We start from the raw sequence: 16,626 nt of genomic DNA, 5'->3' as shown, positions 1-16,626 counted from the left end.
TGACTGTATTTACAGCCCCAGTCTGTAAAGTAACAACTAGTTTCATCTGACCACACTAGGTCTCCAACACACAGATTGGATTTCAGGGAACTGACTGTGGTCAAGAAATGGGCTCTCGCTCTATAGTGTGTGTGTGTGTGTGTGTGTGTGTGTGTGTGTGTGTGTGTGTGTGTGTGTGTGTGTGTGTGTGTGTGTGTGTGTGTGTGTGTGTGTGTGTGTGTGTGTGTGTGTGTGTGTGTGTGTGTGTGTGTGTGTGTGTGTGTGTGTGTGTGTGTGTGTGTGTGTGTGTGTGGAGAGAGAGAGAGAGAGAGAGAACGTTAGTGTGTGTGTGCGCACATACGTGTGTGTGTTGTCCCTCCATGTGAGTGAAAGTGAGAGTCCGAGCACCACTTAGAGACGGTAAATGTGATGTGGGGGTCGCTGGTCACATAGAAGCCCACCACCTTCCATCTGATGCGGGGTTAGAACAGTCATGAAAAGTGCAAAACGTTACCGTTGGGGGCCCCCCCTTACAGCCCTTACTATTACCATGACATATGACATGGACCATGATGATCAAAGGGCTAAACACAGAGCACAGAGCAGGGAGAGTCACTGCCTCCATGGTACTAATTTGGCTGGCTTAGAGACCCTTACATGCTGTTAAGTGCTCTGCTACAAATGGACTGCAATTTATGACAAATTGTGATTTGGTTAATAAGACACATCGGTTGTTGATCTGGAACACGGAACGTTAGATGATGGCGTGTCACTGACCTCATCTGGTGTTTTGGATGTGGATGTCGCAGTCTTTCCCACCACGAGGTGTTTCTAAAACTAAAATAAACCAGAAGTACAGTACAGGCCTACGGGCATGTTGCTTAAGTTACAAAATTACAACATAAAAAGTTACAAAATACAGACTTTTGATTTTGGCTGCTATTTTGTGATTTAGCAGTCGAGGTATTCCTTGTTTCCGAGGTGTAAATGGCCATTGGCCCACATATTCGGTTAATTCTAAATGATATAAATAATTAGATGTATAATATATTACCATATGAGGTTATTACTTCACACATGAATGATTGCGTCACTCTGAGTACAATCAGTAGAAATGTACATTTCATTAATAAAACATGCATACTGTGGCCTGTGTTAATTTATACCAAATAGATCAAACAAGAAAAGATAATTACATTCTACATACATTAAATGATGTGCGTGCCTTATGAATCCCCAATTCCACATTGGCTACCCATGACTTTAAGGTTGGCAGATTTGATTGAATGGGGTAGTTGGCATAGGACTAGGGTATCTGTGTCGTTATGTACATTGTTCTTCCCCTGCCTCAGGCAGTGCCAGTTTGCATGGTGTACAGTCTAGTAGTGAATCTAGCGTGTGTGTTTGTATAAAGTGTGTGTGTGTGTACGGTGCCTTCAGAAAGTATTCATACCCATTGACTTATTCCACATTTTGTTGTTACAGCCTGAATTCAAAATGAATTAAATATTATTATTTTTTCTCTTACCCATCTACACTCCCCCATGATGACAAATATAAAACATGATTTTAGAAATGTTACCAAAGTTATTGAAAATGAAATACAGAAATATCTAATTTACATAAGTATTCACACCCCTGAGTCAATACTTTGTAGAAGCAGTCTTTCTGGGTAAGTCTCTAAGAGCTTTCCACACCTGGATTGTACAACACTTGCCCATTAATATTTTCAAAATTCTTCAAGCTCTTGTCAAGTTGGTTGTTGATCATTGCTAGACAACCATTTTCAGGTCTTGCCATAGATTTTCAAGTAGATTTAAGTAAAAACTGTACCTCGGCCACTCAGGAACATTCGATGTCGTCTTGGTAAGCAACTCCAGTGTATATTTGGACTTGTGTTTTAGGTTGTTGTCCAGCTGAAAGTTGAATTAATCTCCCAGTGTCTGGTGGACAGCAGACTGAACCAGGTTTTCCTCTAGGATTTTGCCTGTGCTTAGCTCCATTACGTTTATTTTTTATCCTGAAAAACTCCCCAGTCCTTAACGATTACAAGCATACCCATAACATGATGCAGCCACTAATATGCTGGAAAATTTGGAGAGTGGTACTCAATAATGTGTTGTATTGTATTTGCTCCAAACATAATACGTTGTATTCAGGACAACAAGTTAATTGCTTTGTCACATTTTTTGCAGTATTACTTTAGTGCCTTGTTGCAAACAGGATGGATGTTTTGGAGTATTTGTATTCTGTACAGGCATCCTTATTTTCCCTCTGTCAATTAGGTCAATTATTGTGGAGTAACTACAATGTTGTTGATCCATCCTCAGTTTTCTCCAATCACAGCCATTAAACTCTGTAACTGTTTTAAAGTCATCATTGGCCTCATGGTGAAATCCCTGAGCGGTTTCCTTCCTCTCCGGCATCTGAGTTAGGAAGAACGCCTGTATCTTTGTAGTGACTGGGTGTATTGATACACCATCCAAAGTGTAACTTCACTATGCTCGAATGGATATTCAATGTCTTTTTAATAAAATAAAAAAGTTGTATCTACCAATAGTAGGTGCCCTTATTTGCGAGGCATTGGAAAACCTTCCTGGTCTTTGTGGTTGAATCGGTGTTTGAAATGTATTGCTCGACTGGGAGACCTTACAGATATTGTATGTGTGGGGAACAGAGATCGGGTAGTCATTTAAAAATCATATTAAACACTAAGTCAATGCAACTTATTGTGACTTTTTAAGCATTTCTACCACTGAACTAATTTACGCTTGCCATAACAAAGGGCTTGAATACTTATTGACTCAAGACATTTCAGCTTTTCATTTGTAAAAATGTTGATAAACATAATTCCACTTTGACATCATGGGGTATTGTGTGTTGACCTGTGACACATTTTTTTAAATTTGATCATTTTTTTATTCAGTCTATAACTCAACAAAATGTGGAAAAAGTCAAGCAGTGTAAATACATTTCTGAAGGCTCTGTATCTGTATATGTGCATCTGTTATTCTTCAGCCTCAGCCTGAGCCAGCCAGCCTGCGTTGTGTACAGAGTAGTTTGTGTGAATCAAGTGTGTCTCTGTCTGTCTCTGTGTCGGTCTCTCTGCCTCGTTCTCTGTGTCTGTCTCTCTGTCTCGTTCTCTGTGTCTGTCTCGCTGTGTCTGTCTCTCTGTGTCTGTCTCTCTGTGTCGGTCTCTCTGCCTCGTTCTCTCTGTCTCTCTCTCTGTCTCGTTCTCTCTGTGTCTGTCTCGTTCTCTGTGTCTGTCTCTCTGTGTCGGTCTCTGAGTGTTTGTGCATATGTGTGTGTGTGCATCTGTTATTCTCCAGCCTGCCAGAGTCTGCATGGTGCAGCAGTGAGTTTTAGCAGCAGTACTTTAATCAGTCTGGCCCACCACCACAATATGATGCTCCATTGCTCTAGACCGCATCAGGGTCTGCTAACCATAGGGCACGAACGAACACACACACACACACACACACACACACACACACACACACACACACACACACACACACACCAGAGATTCCTTTATTCTCCCGCCAAACACAGTGCTTTCAAGTTCAGCCCTCAAACACACACGCACACACACAGACACACACGCTAGTTCCTGTTTAGCTGCTGGCTAACACAGATTAGCCTTCTCTGTGCCAAATGTGTCTGCAGTATCCAAATTGTACATTTGCACACACACACACACACTACACACACACCCACACATCTATACAATCAGTGCCTGCTCCGTACACTCTTCTCTGTGTGAGTGAGTGAAGGGCAGTAGAGAGCATGCACAGTGGGAGGGGATTCGGCAGACTATACTGACCTCTGTTGGCTCAATGGTAGAACACACAGGTTTATGGGTCGTCCCCCCACATTTTAAACCATGACTTTTTAATAAAGATACATTTAGGAAGTAGCCTCTATATAATCATTCAGTGAACAACAGCTGAAATTATATATTTTATCTGTCTAAGAATTACACATACACACACACATTTATCTTTCCCCAGGTAAATGATACCCTTCTCAGTACACACACACACACACCCAGGTAAGTGATACCCTTTTCAGTCTACACATACACACACACACGTTAGCAGTGTTGGTTTTATGTATTATATTGTAATCAGATGTCTGCCTAATGCAAACCAAATGGTGGCGAGCAGCTCAGAAGGTTAAACGATACACCAATATATCAGTTTTATTGATCTTCCACGGGCGAAGTCCGACATCACGCTTTAATCCTCGCCGTTGTAGGGCATAAATCAGCGTTTCTGACGTTTAGGATGTTTGACAGTTAACTTAATGAAATCTATACATGGAGAGATCATGACCTGTTGGTCTGGTGTGGCCACAGTGTCAGCATGGTGGAACCTAGTTGGAAAGTCGTCAGGGTGCCTGCCTGGGCCTTTAAAAGCCGTTAAAATATTTCACTGAAATGAACTTAAAGGGGTTGTCCGTCATACCAGGAGCCTTTTTACTTTACAAGGGAGGTCAGTGGAGGTACGGAACGTTCTGCCTTTACTGTGTTTAGGGTTACTAACCACCAAGCTGAAGGCAGTTAGTGTATCGGAGGAGTCTGCACTAATGAAAGATTTACACACATTGTGTTTTTACTCTGGGAAGTTCAGGAGGCAGTCATTTATGTGTATTGAGTTAAACTAAACCAAAGTCTAGTTCAATTGCAGAGTGAAGTTGTTAAATACTCAAATTTATACCAACGCTTGTTGATTTGCACAATGGCTATATAGTGGGAAAAGGGCTAGTGAAAATTGTCAGCTATCTCCTAGGTATGTTCTCTACAGCATCAATGGTGAACATAGTCAGCTATCTCCTAGGTATGTTCTCTACAGCATCAATGCTGAACATTGTCAGCTATCTCCTAGGTATGTTCTCTACAGCATCAATGGTGAACATAGTCAGCTATCTCCTAGGTATGTTCTCTACAGCATCAATGGTGAACATAGTCAGCTATCTCCTAGGTATGTTCTCTACAACATTAATGGTGAACATAGTCAGCTATCTCCTAGGTATGTTCTCTACAACATTAATGGTGAACATAGTCAGCTATCTCCTAGGTATGTTCTCTACAACATCAATGGTGAACACAGTCGGCTATCTCCTAGGTATGTTCTCTACAACATCAATGGTTAACATAGTCAGCTATCTCCTAGGTATGTTCTCTACAACATCACTCCTCAGAACGTGCTATTCCAATCCTCAATGCTCAGCAAAGTAACAGCATATTCTATAGGTGGCTCCCATGTAAAACAATTCGGTATTTACAGTGAGCGAAAAAAGTATTTGATCCCCTGCTGATTTTGTACGTTTGCCCACTGACAAGGAAATGATCAGTCTATAATTTTAATGGTAGGTTTATTTGAACAGTGAGAGACAGAATAACAACAACAAAAAATCCAGAAAACTGCATGTCAAAAATGTTATAAATTGATTTGCATTTTAATGAGGGAAATAAGTATTTGACCCCCTCTCAATCAGAATGATTTCTGGCTCCCAGGTGTCTTTTATGCAGGTAACGATCTGAGATTAGGAGCACACTCTTAAAGGGAGTGCTCCTAATCTCAGCTTGTTACCTGTATAAAAGTCACCTGTCCACAGAAGCAATCAATCAATCAGATTCCAAACTATCCACCATGGCCAAGATCAAAGAGCTCTCCAAGGATGTCAGGGACAAGATTGTAGACCTACACAAGGCTGGAATGGGCTACAAGACCATCGCCAAGCAGCTTGGTGAGAAGGTGACAACAGTTGGTGCGATTATTCGCAAATGGAATAAACACAAAAGAACTGTCAATCTCCCTCGGCCTGGGGCTCCATACAAGATCTCACCTCATGGAGTTACAATGATCATGAGAACGGTGAGGAATCAGCCCAGAACTACACGGGAGGATCTTGTCAATGATCTCAAGGCAGCTGGGACCATAGTCACCAAGAAAACAATTGGTAACACACTACACCGTGAAGGACTGAAATCCTGCAGCGCCCACAAGGTCCCCCTGCTCAAGAAAGCACATATACATGCCCGTCTGAAGTTTGCCAATGAACATCTGAATGATTCAGAGGACAACTGGGTGAAAGTGTTGTGGTCAGATGAGACCAAAATGGAGCTCTTTGGCATCAACTCAACTCGCCGTGTTTGGAGGAGGAGGAATGCTTCCAATGACCCCAAGAACACCATCCCCACCGTCAAACATGGAGGTGGAAACATTATGCTTTGGGGGTGTTTTTCTGCTAAGGGGACAGGACAACTTCACCGCATCAAAGGGACGATGGACGGGGCCGTGTACCGTCAAATCTTGGGTGAGAACATCCTTCCCTCAGCCAGGGCATTGAAAATGGGTCGTGGATGGGCATTCCAGCATGACAATGACCCAAAACACACGGCCAAGGCAACAAAGGAGTGGCTCAAGAGGAAGCACATTAAGGTCCTGGAGTGGCCTAGCCGGTCTCCAGACCTTAATCCCGTAGAAAATCTGTGGAGGGAGCTGAAGGTTCGAGTTGCCAAACGTCAGCCTCGAAACCTTAATGACTTGGAGAAGATCTGCAAAGAGGAGTGGGACAAAATCCCTCTTGCGATGTGTGCAAACCTGGTGGCCAACTACAAGAAACGTCTGACCTCTGTGATTGCCAACAAGGGTTTTGCCACCAAGTACTAAGTCATGTTTTGCAGAGGGGTCAAATACTTATTTCACAAATTAAAATGCAAATCAATTTATAAAATATTTGACATGCGTTTTTCTGGATTTTTTTGTTGTTATTCTGTCTCTCACTGTTCAAATAAACCTACCATTAAAATTATAGACTGATCATTTCTTTGTCAGTGGGCAAACGTACAAAATCAGCAGGGGATCAAATACTTTTTTCCCTCACTGTAACAACCATGTCCATTCTAGCTTTTCCATTTCTATGACTTCCTTCTTGAAGTGCTGTCTGTCGGTCTGTCTCCTTCTGTAGTTGAACTTGACCCTGTCCTCTCCTCTGTTTGAGAAGACCCAGGGCACCGTGCGAGGCGTGGCGTTGAGACGCCCTCGGTCTGATAGTGAACTCCTAATGAACTGCAGTGTGGGACTGACTGTGGTACAGTGCTTTAGCAGCTTTACTATGACCTCTGACCTCTCACCCCACATCAAAGGGAGCAGGGGTCAGCTGGGACCCCCTGTTAAACACCAATATTATCAGTGCAGCAACCTGGCTCCTGTAAAGCACCACAAAGTGGCAGGCAGACTTTACCATCCCTCAGAGGGAGGGAGTGAGGGAGGGAGGGATAGAAGGAGGGAGGGAGGGATAGAAGGAGGGAGGGAGGAAGGAAGGGAGGGAGGGAGGGAGGAAGGAGGGGATAGAGGGAGGGAGGGAGGAAGGAAGGGTGGGGGCGTGGGGGGGGTGGTGGTGTGTAAGGTTTGACTCTTTCTTCTCTGTCTACTCTGCAGTGCATGTCCATTGGCTGTATTTACTTAACAAGTTTCATCACTGACTGATGTAGTGGTCAACATTGTGGTATATCCAACAGTGGGCAGTGCCAGTATTGGCAGGACAGGTGTTGATTGGTTGGAGCTAACCCAGAGCAGAACTCTTGTTTGGGCTCTTGTCTCTGACGGCTCAGCCCAACGCAAGTGAATGATGGGCTGTTCTTTTTGGCACATCTCTCTCTCTCTTCTCTCTGTCCTCCTCATCTCCTAAAGGACGATGTCAGAGCCCAGTCTCTTGTCTGGAGGCATCTGGAGTTGCTTAGGTTATTCTGGGGGAGTACAGCGTATTAAAGGAAGAGGGAGACTGTTAGTGACAAGTGTTGGGAGAGAGAGAGTGGAGATGCTATCGCTGGATGAGTCCTGTCTGTTTGCTGAGAGGAGTTGGGAGTGTATGTTTTAGTCTGGGTCTCTGATGAAGAATAATTATTCTAGAATAAATGGCAGCTACTATGCACTAGTTCCAGTGATGGTCAGAGTCCACCACATAGCCACCCACTCTTAAATAAGGACCAATTCTCGCAACCACCCACACCCAGTGGCTAAAACCACTGACAGTTATGATGAGAGCTCGTCAGAATCACTCTACATTGTTTTATAGCCGGAGCACATACTCTGACAATATGTTGCCATTCGTTTCTGAATTCTCATTTCTATGTGGTGAAATGCATGACCATAAAGTGGGTCTTCCACTTTGAATATACCAAAGATCCCATTCTGAGGCATTATGACTTATAGGAAAATGATTGTGTGGATTTACCACCCTCTAGTGGCTGTAAAATGAACATGCCCACACCTGATTTCCATTGGCTAGCGTGCGTTTTGTGTGTTTTTCCCCAGCTGAGTTTGTGACGCCCAGAGCCATCCTGACGGGTCATGACTGTGAGGTGACCTGCGCCAGTGTGTGTGCCGAGCTGGGATTGGTCATCAGTGGCTGCAGAGGTGAGTATGTGTGGATCAAGCGATGCCTCTTGCTATAGACTAGGTTCAAAGTAACTTAGATCTTGGTCACACTGACAATATGAATGTCGGAACAGTGAACACTTTCATACTGAACAACCTCATACTGTCAATGTAGACAGGTCTGTAAGTCGCTTTGGATTTAGAAGAAGAAGAAATGACCATATTACAATGTCATTATGATGAAAACCCTTGAGTGAATCAGTGGAAATCAGAGCCTGGTTAGTAACTTCTATGTTCCTCCACTCACAGAGGGCCCGTGTCTGATCCATTCCATGAATGGGGACCTGCTGCGGACCCTGGAGGGCCCGGTGGGCTGCGTGCAGCCCCGTCTCATCCAGTCCTCTACAGAGGGCCACGCCGTAGTCTACTACGACAAGGGACACTTCTGCTTCTTCTCCATCAACGGAAAGCTGCTGGGGCACATGGAGATGGAGGAGAACATCAGGGTAAAGGAACCCACTGATATAGAGAACATCAGGGTAAAGGAACCCACTGATATAGAGAACATCAGGGTAAAGGAACCCACTGATATAGAGAACATCAGGGTAAAGGAACCCACTGATATAGAGAACATCAGGGTAAAGGAACCCACTGATATAGAGAACATCAGGGTAAAGGAACCCACTGATATAGAGAACATCAGGGTAAAGGAACCCACTGATATAGAGAACATCAGGGTAAAGGAACCCACTGATATAGAGGGATAAAGTCATTTCATTAAGCTTCTAACAGTTTTAATGTTTTGTTGGAAAGCCTAGTGTACACACATTTTGATCTTCATCAAGTTCAAAGTAAGGTGCTTATTTCTAGAGTGGGCTGCCTCTCTGTCCTGTTTTATCCTACTGGTCTGGGAAAGTTTCTGTGCTTCATCATGCCAGTGGTCTGCTCTCTGATTAAAGGCTTTCTCCGTGGTCTGAGGCCTGTCTGCCTCAGGGCATACACATCTACAAACCCCTCACACACACACACACTTCTAGCCTAGGAAGTACCAGGTCAAAGGCTCTTTACTTCCATTTCTCCTCCAACCTTTCCTCTCCTCCAGTCCAGACAAGTCTCTTTGATCCTGGTCTCCCGTGTCGAGTCCTATCAGGTCTTGGTGCTGGTTCAACATGGCAGGAGGGCGGACATTCTCCCAGTCCTAGCCCCATTAACAACCCTCAGGCACCACACCACACATTCCCACATTTCACATTTCCTGCCTCACGGCTACGGTGTCACAAAATGGCCGCCGTTCTTTGGCCAGTTTCCCTTTCTCCCTGTTTCCGATGGACCTGGGAAATGTAACCCAGTCCCTCATAGGCACACCTGCTTCCCATTTGAGCCAGCTGTACTCTGCCCCTGTCACCCAGTCACAGTCATAGTCACAGCCATAGCACCAGGACCTAGACTGATTACTGAGCTATATACATACATACACCCCCCCCCATTTGTTTCCAATAAGCAGACTGGATCAGAATTCATTGGCAGAGCAAGTCTGGTATTGAGTTGATGTTCATTGTATTGAAATCACATGCTGCTGAATAGGAAAGGTTAAAAAAAAAAAAAGGATAATCTTAGAAGTTTAGAATGAGATTCTACTGTAGTGTTTCAGATTCTACTGAAGATTAGGTTGGTGAGATCCAGATCAAATTATCCTCCAAATAGCTGTTGTGAAGATTAGTTTTCCGGTTTTATCCACCGCTATTTTGGTAACTACAACAGTTTTGCCAATAGTATAACCAGCCTCATTTTCTCATGTATATAAACTGTTAGTCTTTATTTATCAGATCCACAATGGCTCTCTGATAGACAGTTAGTTGCTGTCTTATCCAACACAGTTTTAGGTTTTTCCAGGTCCCCTTAGTGTACTCCCCAGCCCGTTCTTTTCATGTACATAAACCGTTAGCCATTCCTGGGCCGTTTTGCGTCTCTCCTCTGCTGTGCGTTGTAAATTCCTGCCACGTCAGACAGAATCAGGGCAGTCTTAACATCTCAGGGTAGCTCTGTGAGAGCAGCGGCCCCCCTCGTCTCAGTATGAGGCCAGGACGTGGTGTTTAATGCACTGCACTAGACACCAGTATCAATCTTCAGCTAGCGCCGCGTCCCACCACACAGCAGGACTCCGGGATAAATAAATGTTTGTCCTGGCCCAAGGTGTCCCCTTACAGTAGTCTTGTCCCAGACTCTGTGTGGGTGTGTGGGTGGGTGGGTGTGTGGGTGGGTGGGTATGTTAATAACTGGAGCCTATTTTTGTATTGGTATTTATTATGGATCCCCATTAGGTCCTGCCAAACAAATTAAGACAAAAATAAAATAAAACGTTACATGTAACATTATTACACCGCTACATATCTAAAATATGTGTGTAGAGTGAGTGTTCTGGTGTGTGTGTGTCTCCTCATAGTCCGCATTGTTCCATAAGGTGTAGTTTTATGTTTATGTTACAGCTTGCATGAGTTACTTGATGTGGAATAGAGTTCCATGTAGTCATGGCTCTGTGTAGTACTGTGTGTTTTCCTGAGTCCGTTTTGGACTTGGGGACTGTGAAGAGACCCCTGTTGGCATGTCTTGTCGGGTATGCATGGGTGTCTGAGCTGTGTGCTAGTCGTTTGAACAGACAGCTCGGTGCTTTCAACATGTCAATACCTCTCACAAAGGAAAGTAGTGATGCAGTCAATCTTTCGCCTACTTTGAGCCGGGAGAGATTGACATGCATGTCATTGATGTTAGCTCTCAGTGTACATTTAAGGGCCAGACATGCTGCTCTGTTCTGGGCCAACTGTAATGTGCCTATGTCCTCATTTGTGTCACTTGCCTGTATGACTGGGCAGTAGTCCAGGTGTGACAAAACTAGTGCCTGTAGAACTTTTTGTTGATAGCGATGCCAAGAAGGCAGAGCAACGCTTTATTACGGACAGATCTCTCCCCATCTTAGCTACCATTGCATCAATATCTTTGGACCATGTCAGTTTACAATCCAGGGTTACACCAAGCAGTTTAGTCTCCTCAATTTGCTCTATTTCCACATTATTCATTACAAGATTTAGTTCAGGGTTTAGTGAATGATTTGTCCCAAATACAATGCTTTTAGTTCTTGAAATATTTAGGACTAGATTATTACTTGCCATCCATTTTAAAACTGACTGCAGCTCTTTGTTAAATGTTGCAGTGATTTCACTTGCTGTGGTAGCTGACATGTATAGTGTTGAGTCATCAGCATACATAGACACACAGGCTTTACTCAGAGCCAGTGCCAGGTAATTAGTAAAGATTATAAAAGGTAAGGGGCCTAGACAGCTGCCCTGGGGAATGCCCAACTCCACCTTGATTATGTTGGAGAGGCTTCCATTAAAAAACACCCTCTGTGTTAGACATCTAACTCTCGATCCATGCTATAGATGTAAAGCCACAACACACCAGCAGATTATGATGAATAATGTCAAAAACTGATGTCATTGTCCCCATTTAGAATATGGCCCTAGTTGCGTTGGAGGGTAAAGTGAGTTGTAACTCTCAGCAACAACCTCTCTCCTGGCTGGTTCTCTGATAGCAGATTCATCCAGCGTAGTTGAGTTGAGGCCATGCTGAATGGATTACAGTCTTAGCCCCACTAATATAACTCAGACAGTGTAAGTAACGATTCTAGCAGATTGTGTTCACTGTCTTCTCCGTGTGCATGTAACGGCTAGAATGAACAGCACCATAAATTCAGCTTTTACCTTGAGCAGACGACACGAAATCCCACCTAACCCTTCACATTCCCTTTTGACCTTCACATTCCCCTTCGCTTTCCCCAAAAAGCAGGAAATATGGGCGTTAAAAGGAGCATGTGGTTCTATAATAGTTCTCCCTGGCATCATTGCCAGGCTCTGAAGTCATCCTTCAGACACCTGAGTCACGTCGGCAATCTTGGCTCCTGTGGAGACGGCGGCCATCTTGTTTGGCCTCCCAGTCGCAGAGTGGCTGATTTTTATTCTGTCCTGGAACAGCCTGTGTCTGGCTGAGTGGTCTGCCAGGTCTCCAACCCCCCAGCAGCACACAGTGGGTTATGTACTAGGTCTAGCCATACAAGGCTACATCAACACTATATAGTAAGTACATCATCAGTGCCAGAGGCTGGATGGAGTAACACTGACTTCACGGAGGAACAATTAAAAGAGAGTAACTGTCAAGTTAGTTCATGCTTATGAGTTGAGGTCATGAATCAGAACAGTTTGTTCAGTTTGGGACTGCTGCCACTAGTTCTGTGAATGTAATGGGCCATTCCTGAAATACTGAGAGCCATTTTGTCAAACAATATCTTAACTACATTTTCCTTTATTGAGTTAATCCTAAATGATGTTGATCTAAATGTCTGTTCTCTTAATCAATAGTGTCAGACTAACTGACAAAAATTGCTATGGTGCTTTATATGGCAAGATAAAGGACGCAATTACACAGATATCAGACACACAGCAAACAAATCTAACAGAATGACATCCCCTACCCCGATCAGCCATACTCCATTCCCAGAATCCTTTCCTAGTCCTCTTGGATGGTGATCTAACAAAATGCTCTGGAAAGATTGATCCCTCAGTCCCGTTGCCAGTGTGTGAGTGTGTGTGCCTGAGTGAGTGTGTGCCTGAGTGAGTGTGAGGCTTGTGTGTGTGTGTGTGTGTGTGTGTGTGTGTGTGTGTGTGTGTGTGTGTGTGTGTGTGTGTGTGTGTGTGTGTGTGTGTGTGTGTGTGTGTGTGTGTGTGTGTGTGTGTGTGTGTGTGTGTGTGGTGTGTGTGTGAGAGAGAGAGAGTCAGTGCATTAGTTCAGACTGCCAGGTCTTCTGATACTGCAGTTGACTGTTAGCAGTGGTCCGTTCACTGGACATCTTCCCTGTGGCTCGTAAGAAGAGGCCAAAGGTTGTCTGTCTGTCTGTGTGTCTGTACTGTATATCTGCAACCAATTATCACTTCAAGTCCATTGGGAGCAGTCAGGCTATCTAGAGTGATCTTTGGCATATTGGGAAAATATTTCCCCCTGTTTTGAATGTGCAACTACTGTCTTTGTTAAACATTTTGATTGTTAAATGATCTATTATAGTATTTTTAGCGGTGGTATAAGCATCTAACGCGACTTTTGATTGACTTGAGTTGGTATCACAAAAGCAGCTAAACTGATTGCCAGGAATGTGACAAGTTGGGTTAAGTTCAAAATAAGTTTTGTTCATTTGAAATATTTAGCATATAAAATATACAGTCAGGTCCAACATTATTGGCACCCTTAAGAAAGATTTGAAAACAAGACTACAAAAGAAATGCAAGTACTGAGCTATATTGTATGCTCAACTAAATGGGGAAATTATAGTATTTTATACTAATGCAAGTACTGAGCATGTGGCTCTGTAATGGTTCTCTCTGGCATCTTGGCTCTGAAGTCATCCTTCAGATACCTGAGTCTTGTCCGCCATCTTGGCTCCTGTGACCATTTTGTTTGGCCTCCCAATCACAGTGGCAGATTTATTCTGTCCTGGAACAGCCTCCTACCTGTGTCTGGCTGAGTGGTCTGCCAGGTCTCCAACCCCCCAGCAGCACACAGTGGGTTATGTACTAGGTCTAGCCATACAAGGCTACATCAACACTATATAGTAAGTACATCATCAGTGCCAGAGGCTGGATGGAGTAACACTGACTTCACGGAGGAACAATTAAAAGAGAGTAACTGTCAAGTTACCAGAAGGCTACTTCAATTTCCCCACATTTAGAATGAGCAACTACTGTCTTTGTTCATGCTTTTGAGTTGAGATCATGTATCAGAAACAGTTGTGTGTGTGTGTGTGTGTGTGTGTGTGTGTGTGTGTGTGTGTGTGTGTGTGTGTGTGTGTGTGTGTGTGTGTGTGTGTGTGGTGTGTGTGTGTGTGTGTGTGTGTGTGTGTGAGAGAGAGAGTCAGTGCATTAGTTCAGACTGCCAGGTCTTCTGATACTGCAGTTGACTGTTAGCAGTGGTCCGTTCACTGGACATCTTCCCTGTGGCTCGTAAGAAGAGGCCAAAGGTTGTCTGTCTGGCTGTTCTGTCTATCTGTCTGTACTGTATATCTGTCTGTCTGTCTACTGTATATCTGTCTGTCTATACTGTATATCTGTCTGTCTGTACTGTATATCTGTCTGTACTGTCTGTCTGTACTGTATATCTGTCTGTCTGTACTGTATATCTGTCTGTACTGTATGTCTGTCTGTCTGTACTGTATGTCTGTCTGTCTGTACTGTATATCTGTCTGTCTGCACTGTATATCTGTCTGTACTGTATGTATATCTGTCTGTACTGTATGTCTGTCTGTCTGTCTGTCTGTACTGTATATCTCTGTCTGTACTGTATATCTCTGTCTGTCTGTACTGTATATCTCTGTCTGTCTGTACTGTATATCTCTGTCTGTACTGTATATCTCTGTCTGTCTGTACTGTATATCTGTCTGTCTGTCTGTACTGTATATCTGTCTGTCTGTCTGTACGGTATATCTGTCTGTCTGTACGGTATATCTGTCTGTACGGTATATCTGTCTGTATGTCTGTACTGTATATATGTCTGTCTGTCTGTCTGTCTGTCTGCTGCGCGCGCGCGCGCGCGCGCGCACCAGTGATCAAGTCCATTGGGAGCAGTCAGGCTAGCTAAAGTGATTTTTCTTATAGGGTCGACATTTCCCCGTTTTGAATGTGCAACTACTGTCTTTCTTAAATGTTTTGATTGTTAAATTATCCATTATATTGGTTTTAGCGGTGGTATAAGCATCTAACGCAACTTTTGATTGACTTGAGTTGGTATCACAAAATAAGCTCAACTGATTGCCAGGAATGTGCCAATCTGCGTTAAGTTCAAAACTAAGTTCTGCTCATTTCAAATATGTTGCATGTGAAATCTACTCTGCCGGCTGCACCACATATGGCCTGGATGATGAATGTTTTTGTTTAATCTTCCATCCGGTAATTGCACTTCTCTTCTAATCTTTCTAAGCCAGCTGTGACTGAAATAGCTGCTTCCCATCTAACATACAGTATGTTCATGTAAAACCGCTAATTAGGCTAACTTCCACTAGTTATTACTTACATTTCCTTGTCATTTCATCAGCGTTCGTTACCTCGTGATTGATGCCTCCGACTGGCTTCAATTTCCAACTATTTACTGTATGCATAAATATATCCCAACACAGAAGTTTAGTGTAGCGCTGTAATGTATCCCCCTGTTTCCCTTGGGAACACATTAAAGTGTAACACAGCCCATAAGTGCACAGGAAAACCAGATGAGCAGAATAAATCTCTCCACTGTGTCTGTGGGGAGCCGTGGCTTGTGGCAGTTCAGGTGGATGGACTGCTGTTCTGTGCTGTGCTGCTCGCCACATGAATGTTGTGAAATATCTGATTGATACTGTGCCTCTCTCGCTTGGTGCAGGAAGTGCTCACAGAGACTTTGATTGAAATAGCACACCGTGAGGTAGGTGGTGAAGTCACTGGTGTCCTAGGCTAGGTCACTACATCGGACCACACCACAAAGCCTATACTGATAAAGCTTTGGTTGATTGTTATTAAAGAGTTGTTGTAGACACCTCGCTCTATTGGACAAATAGCAGACGTCAATATGGCGACAGGATTCTTCACTGGCCAATAAGCCCATGTTCATTATGCTTTATGATAGTGGTAAGCTCTGTTGTGGTGTGAGGGAGTCACACCTCCCATCCAAATGTCTGCATGTATTAGCGCCCTCCAGTGGTAGGTGCAATAGGTTGCAGGTCATGACGTTGTCCACAGGAGGGCGCTGACAGCCTCATTGGCAATGCAATAGAACAGTGATACAGCAATGTTCCGTATTGTCTTGTACATAACATCTCCCGTTAGTCAGTGGTGCTGTTTCTCCTCTCCCGTCAGGCCATGCTGCTGAGTCGGGACGGACAGTACCTGCTGACGGGGGGAGATGGGGGAGTTCTGTCTGTCTGGCAGGTTCACAACCTCAAACAGATGTTCACCTACCCTGGCTGTGACGCAGGCATCCGCTCCATGGCCATGTCCAACGACCAAAGGTAACATACACACCTGGACTCTGACGCTGTAATCTTTACTCACATTGGTGTTGTGTGGTATGAAGTTTTAGCACATAGGAAGAAATAATGAAAATATGGACTAATGATTAATACCATCTTCAGATGTGTGGGTTTGTAGTAACTAACATCAGATGGGAAATAAAAAAACCTTCCCAATCTAGA

General features: G+C 43.8%; 1 protein-coding gene across 1 annotated transcript in view; it reads left to right on the top strand.

The window, feature by feature from the left end:
• The window catches only part of LOC106602365 (lipopolysaccharide-responsive and beige-like anchor protein), a 333,282-nt gene that overhangs the window by 314,871 nt on the left and 1,785 nt on the right, over positions 1-16,626 (top strand). Inside the window, 3 exon segments of the mRNA XM_082974174.1 lie at positions 8,304-8,405; positions 8,676-8,872; positions 16,292-16,443. Of these exon segments, the coding sequence (XP_082830300.1) occupies positions 8,304-8,405; positions 8,676-8,872; positions 16,292-16,443 (451 nt within the window).

Source organism: Salmo salar, chromosome 04 (assembly GCF_965601325.2).
Source record: "Salmo salar chromosome 04, fSalSal1, whole genome shotgun sequence".
Taxonomy (NCBI): domain Eukaryota; kingdom Metazoa; phylum Chordata; class Actinopteri; order Salmoniformes; family Salmonidae; genus Salmo; species Salmo salar.
This window is presented reverse-complemented; position numbering and strand designations above follow the sequence as displayed.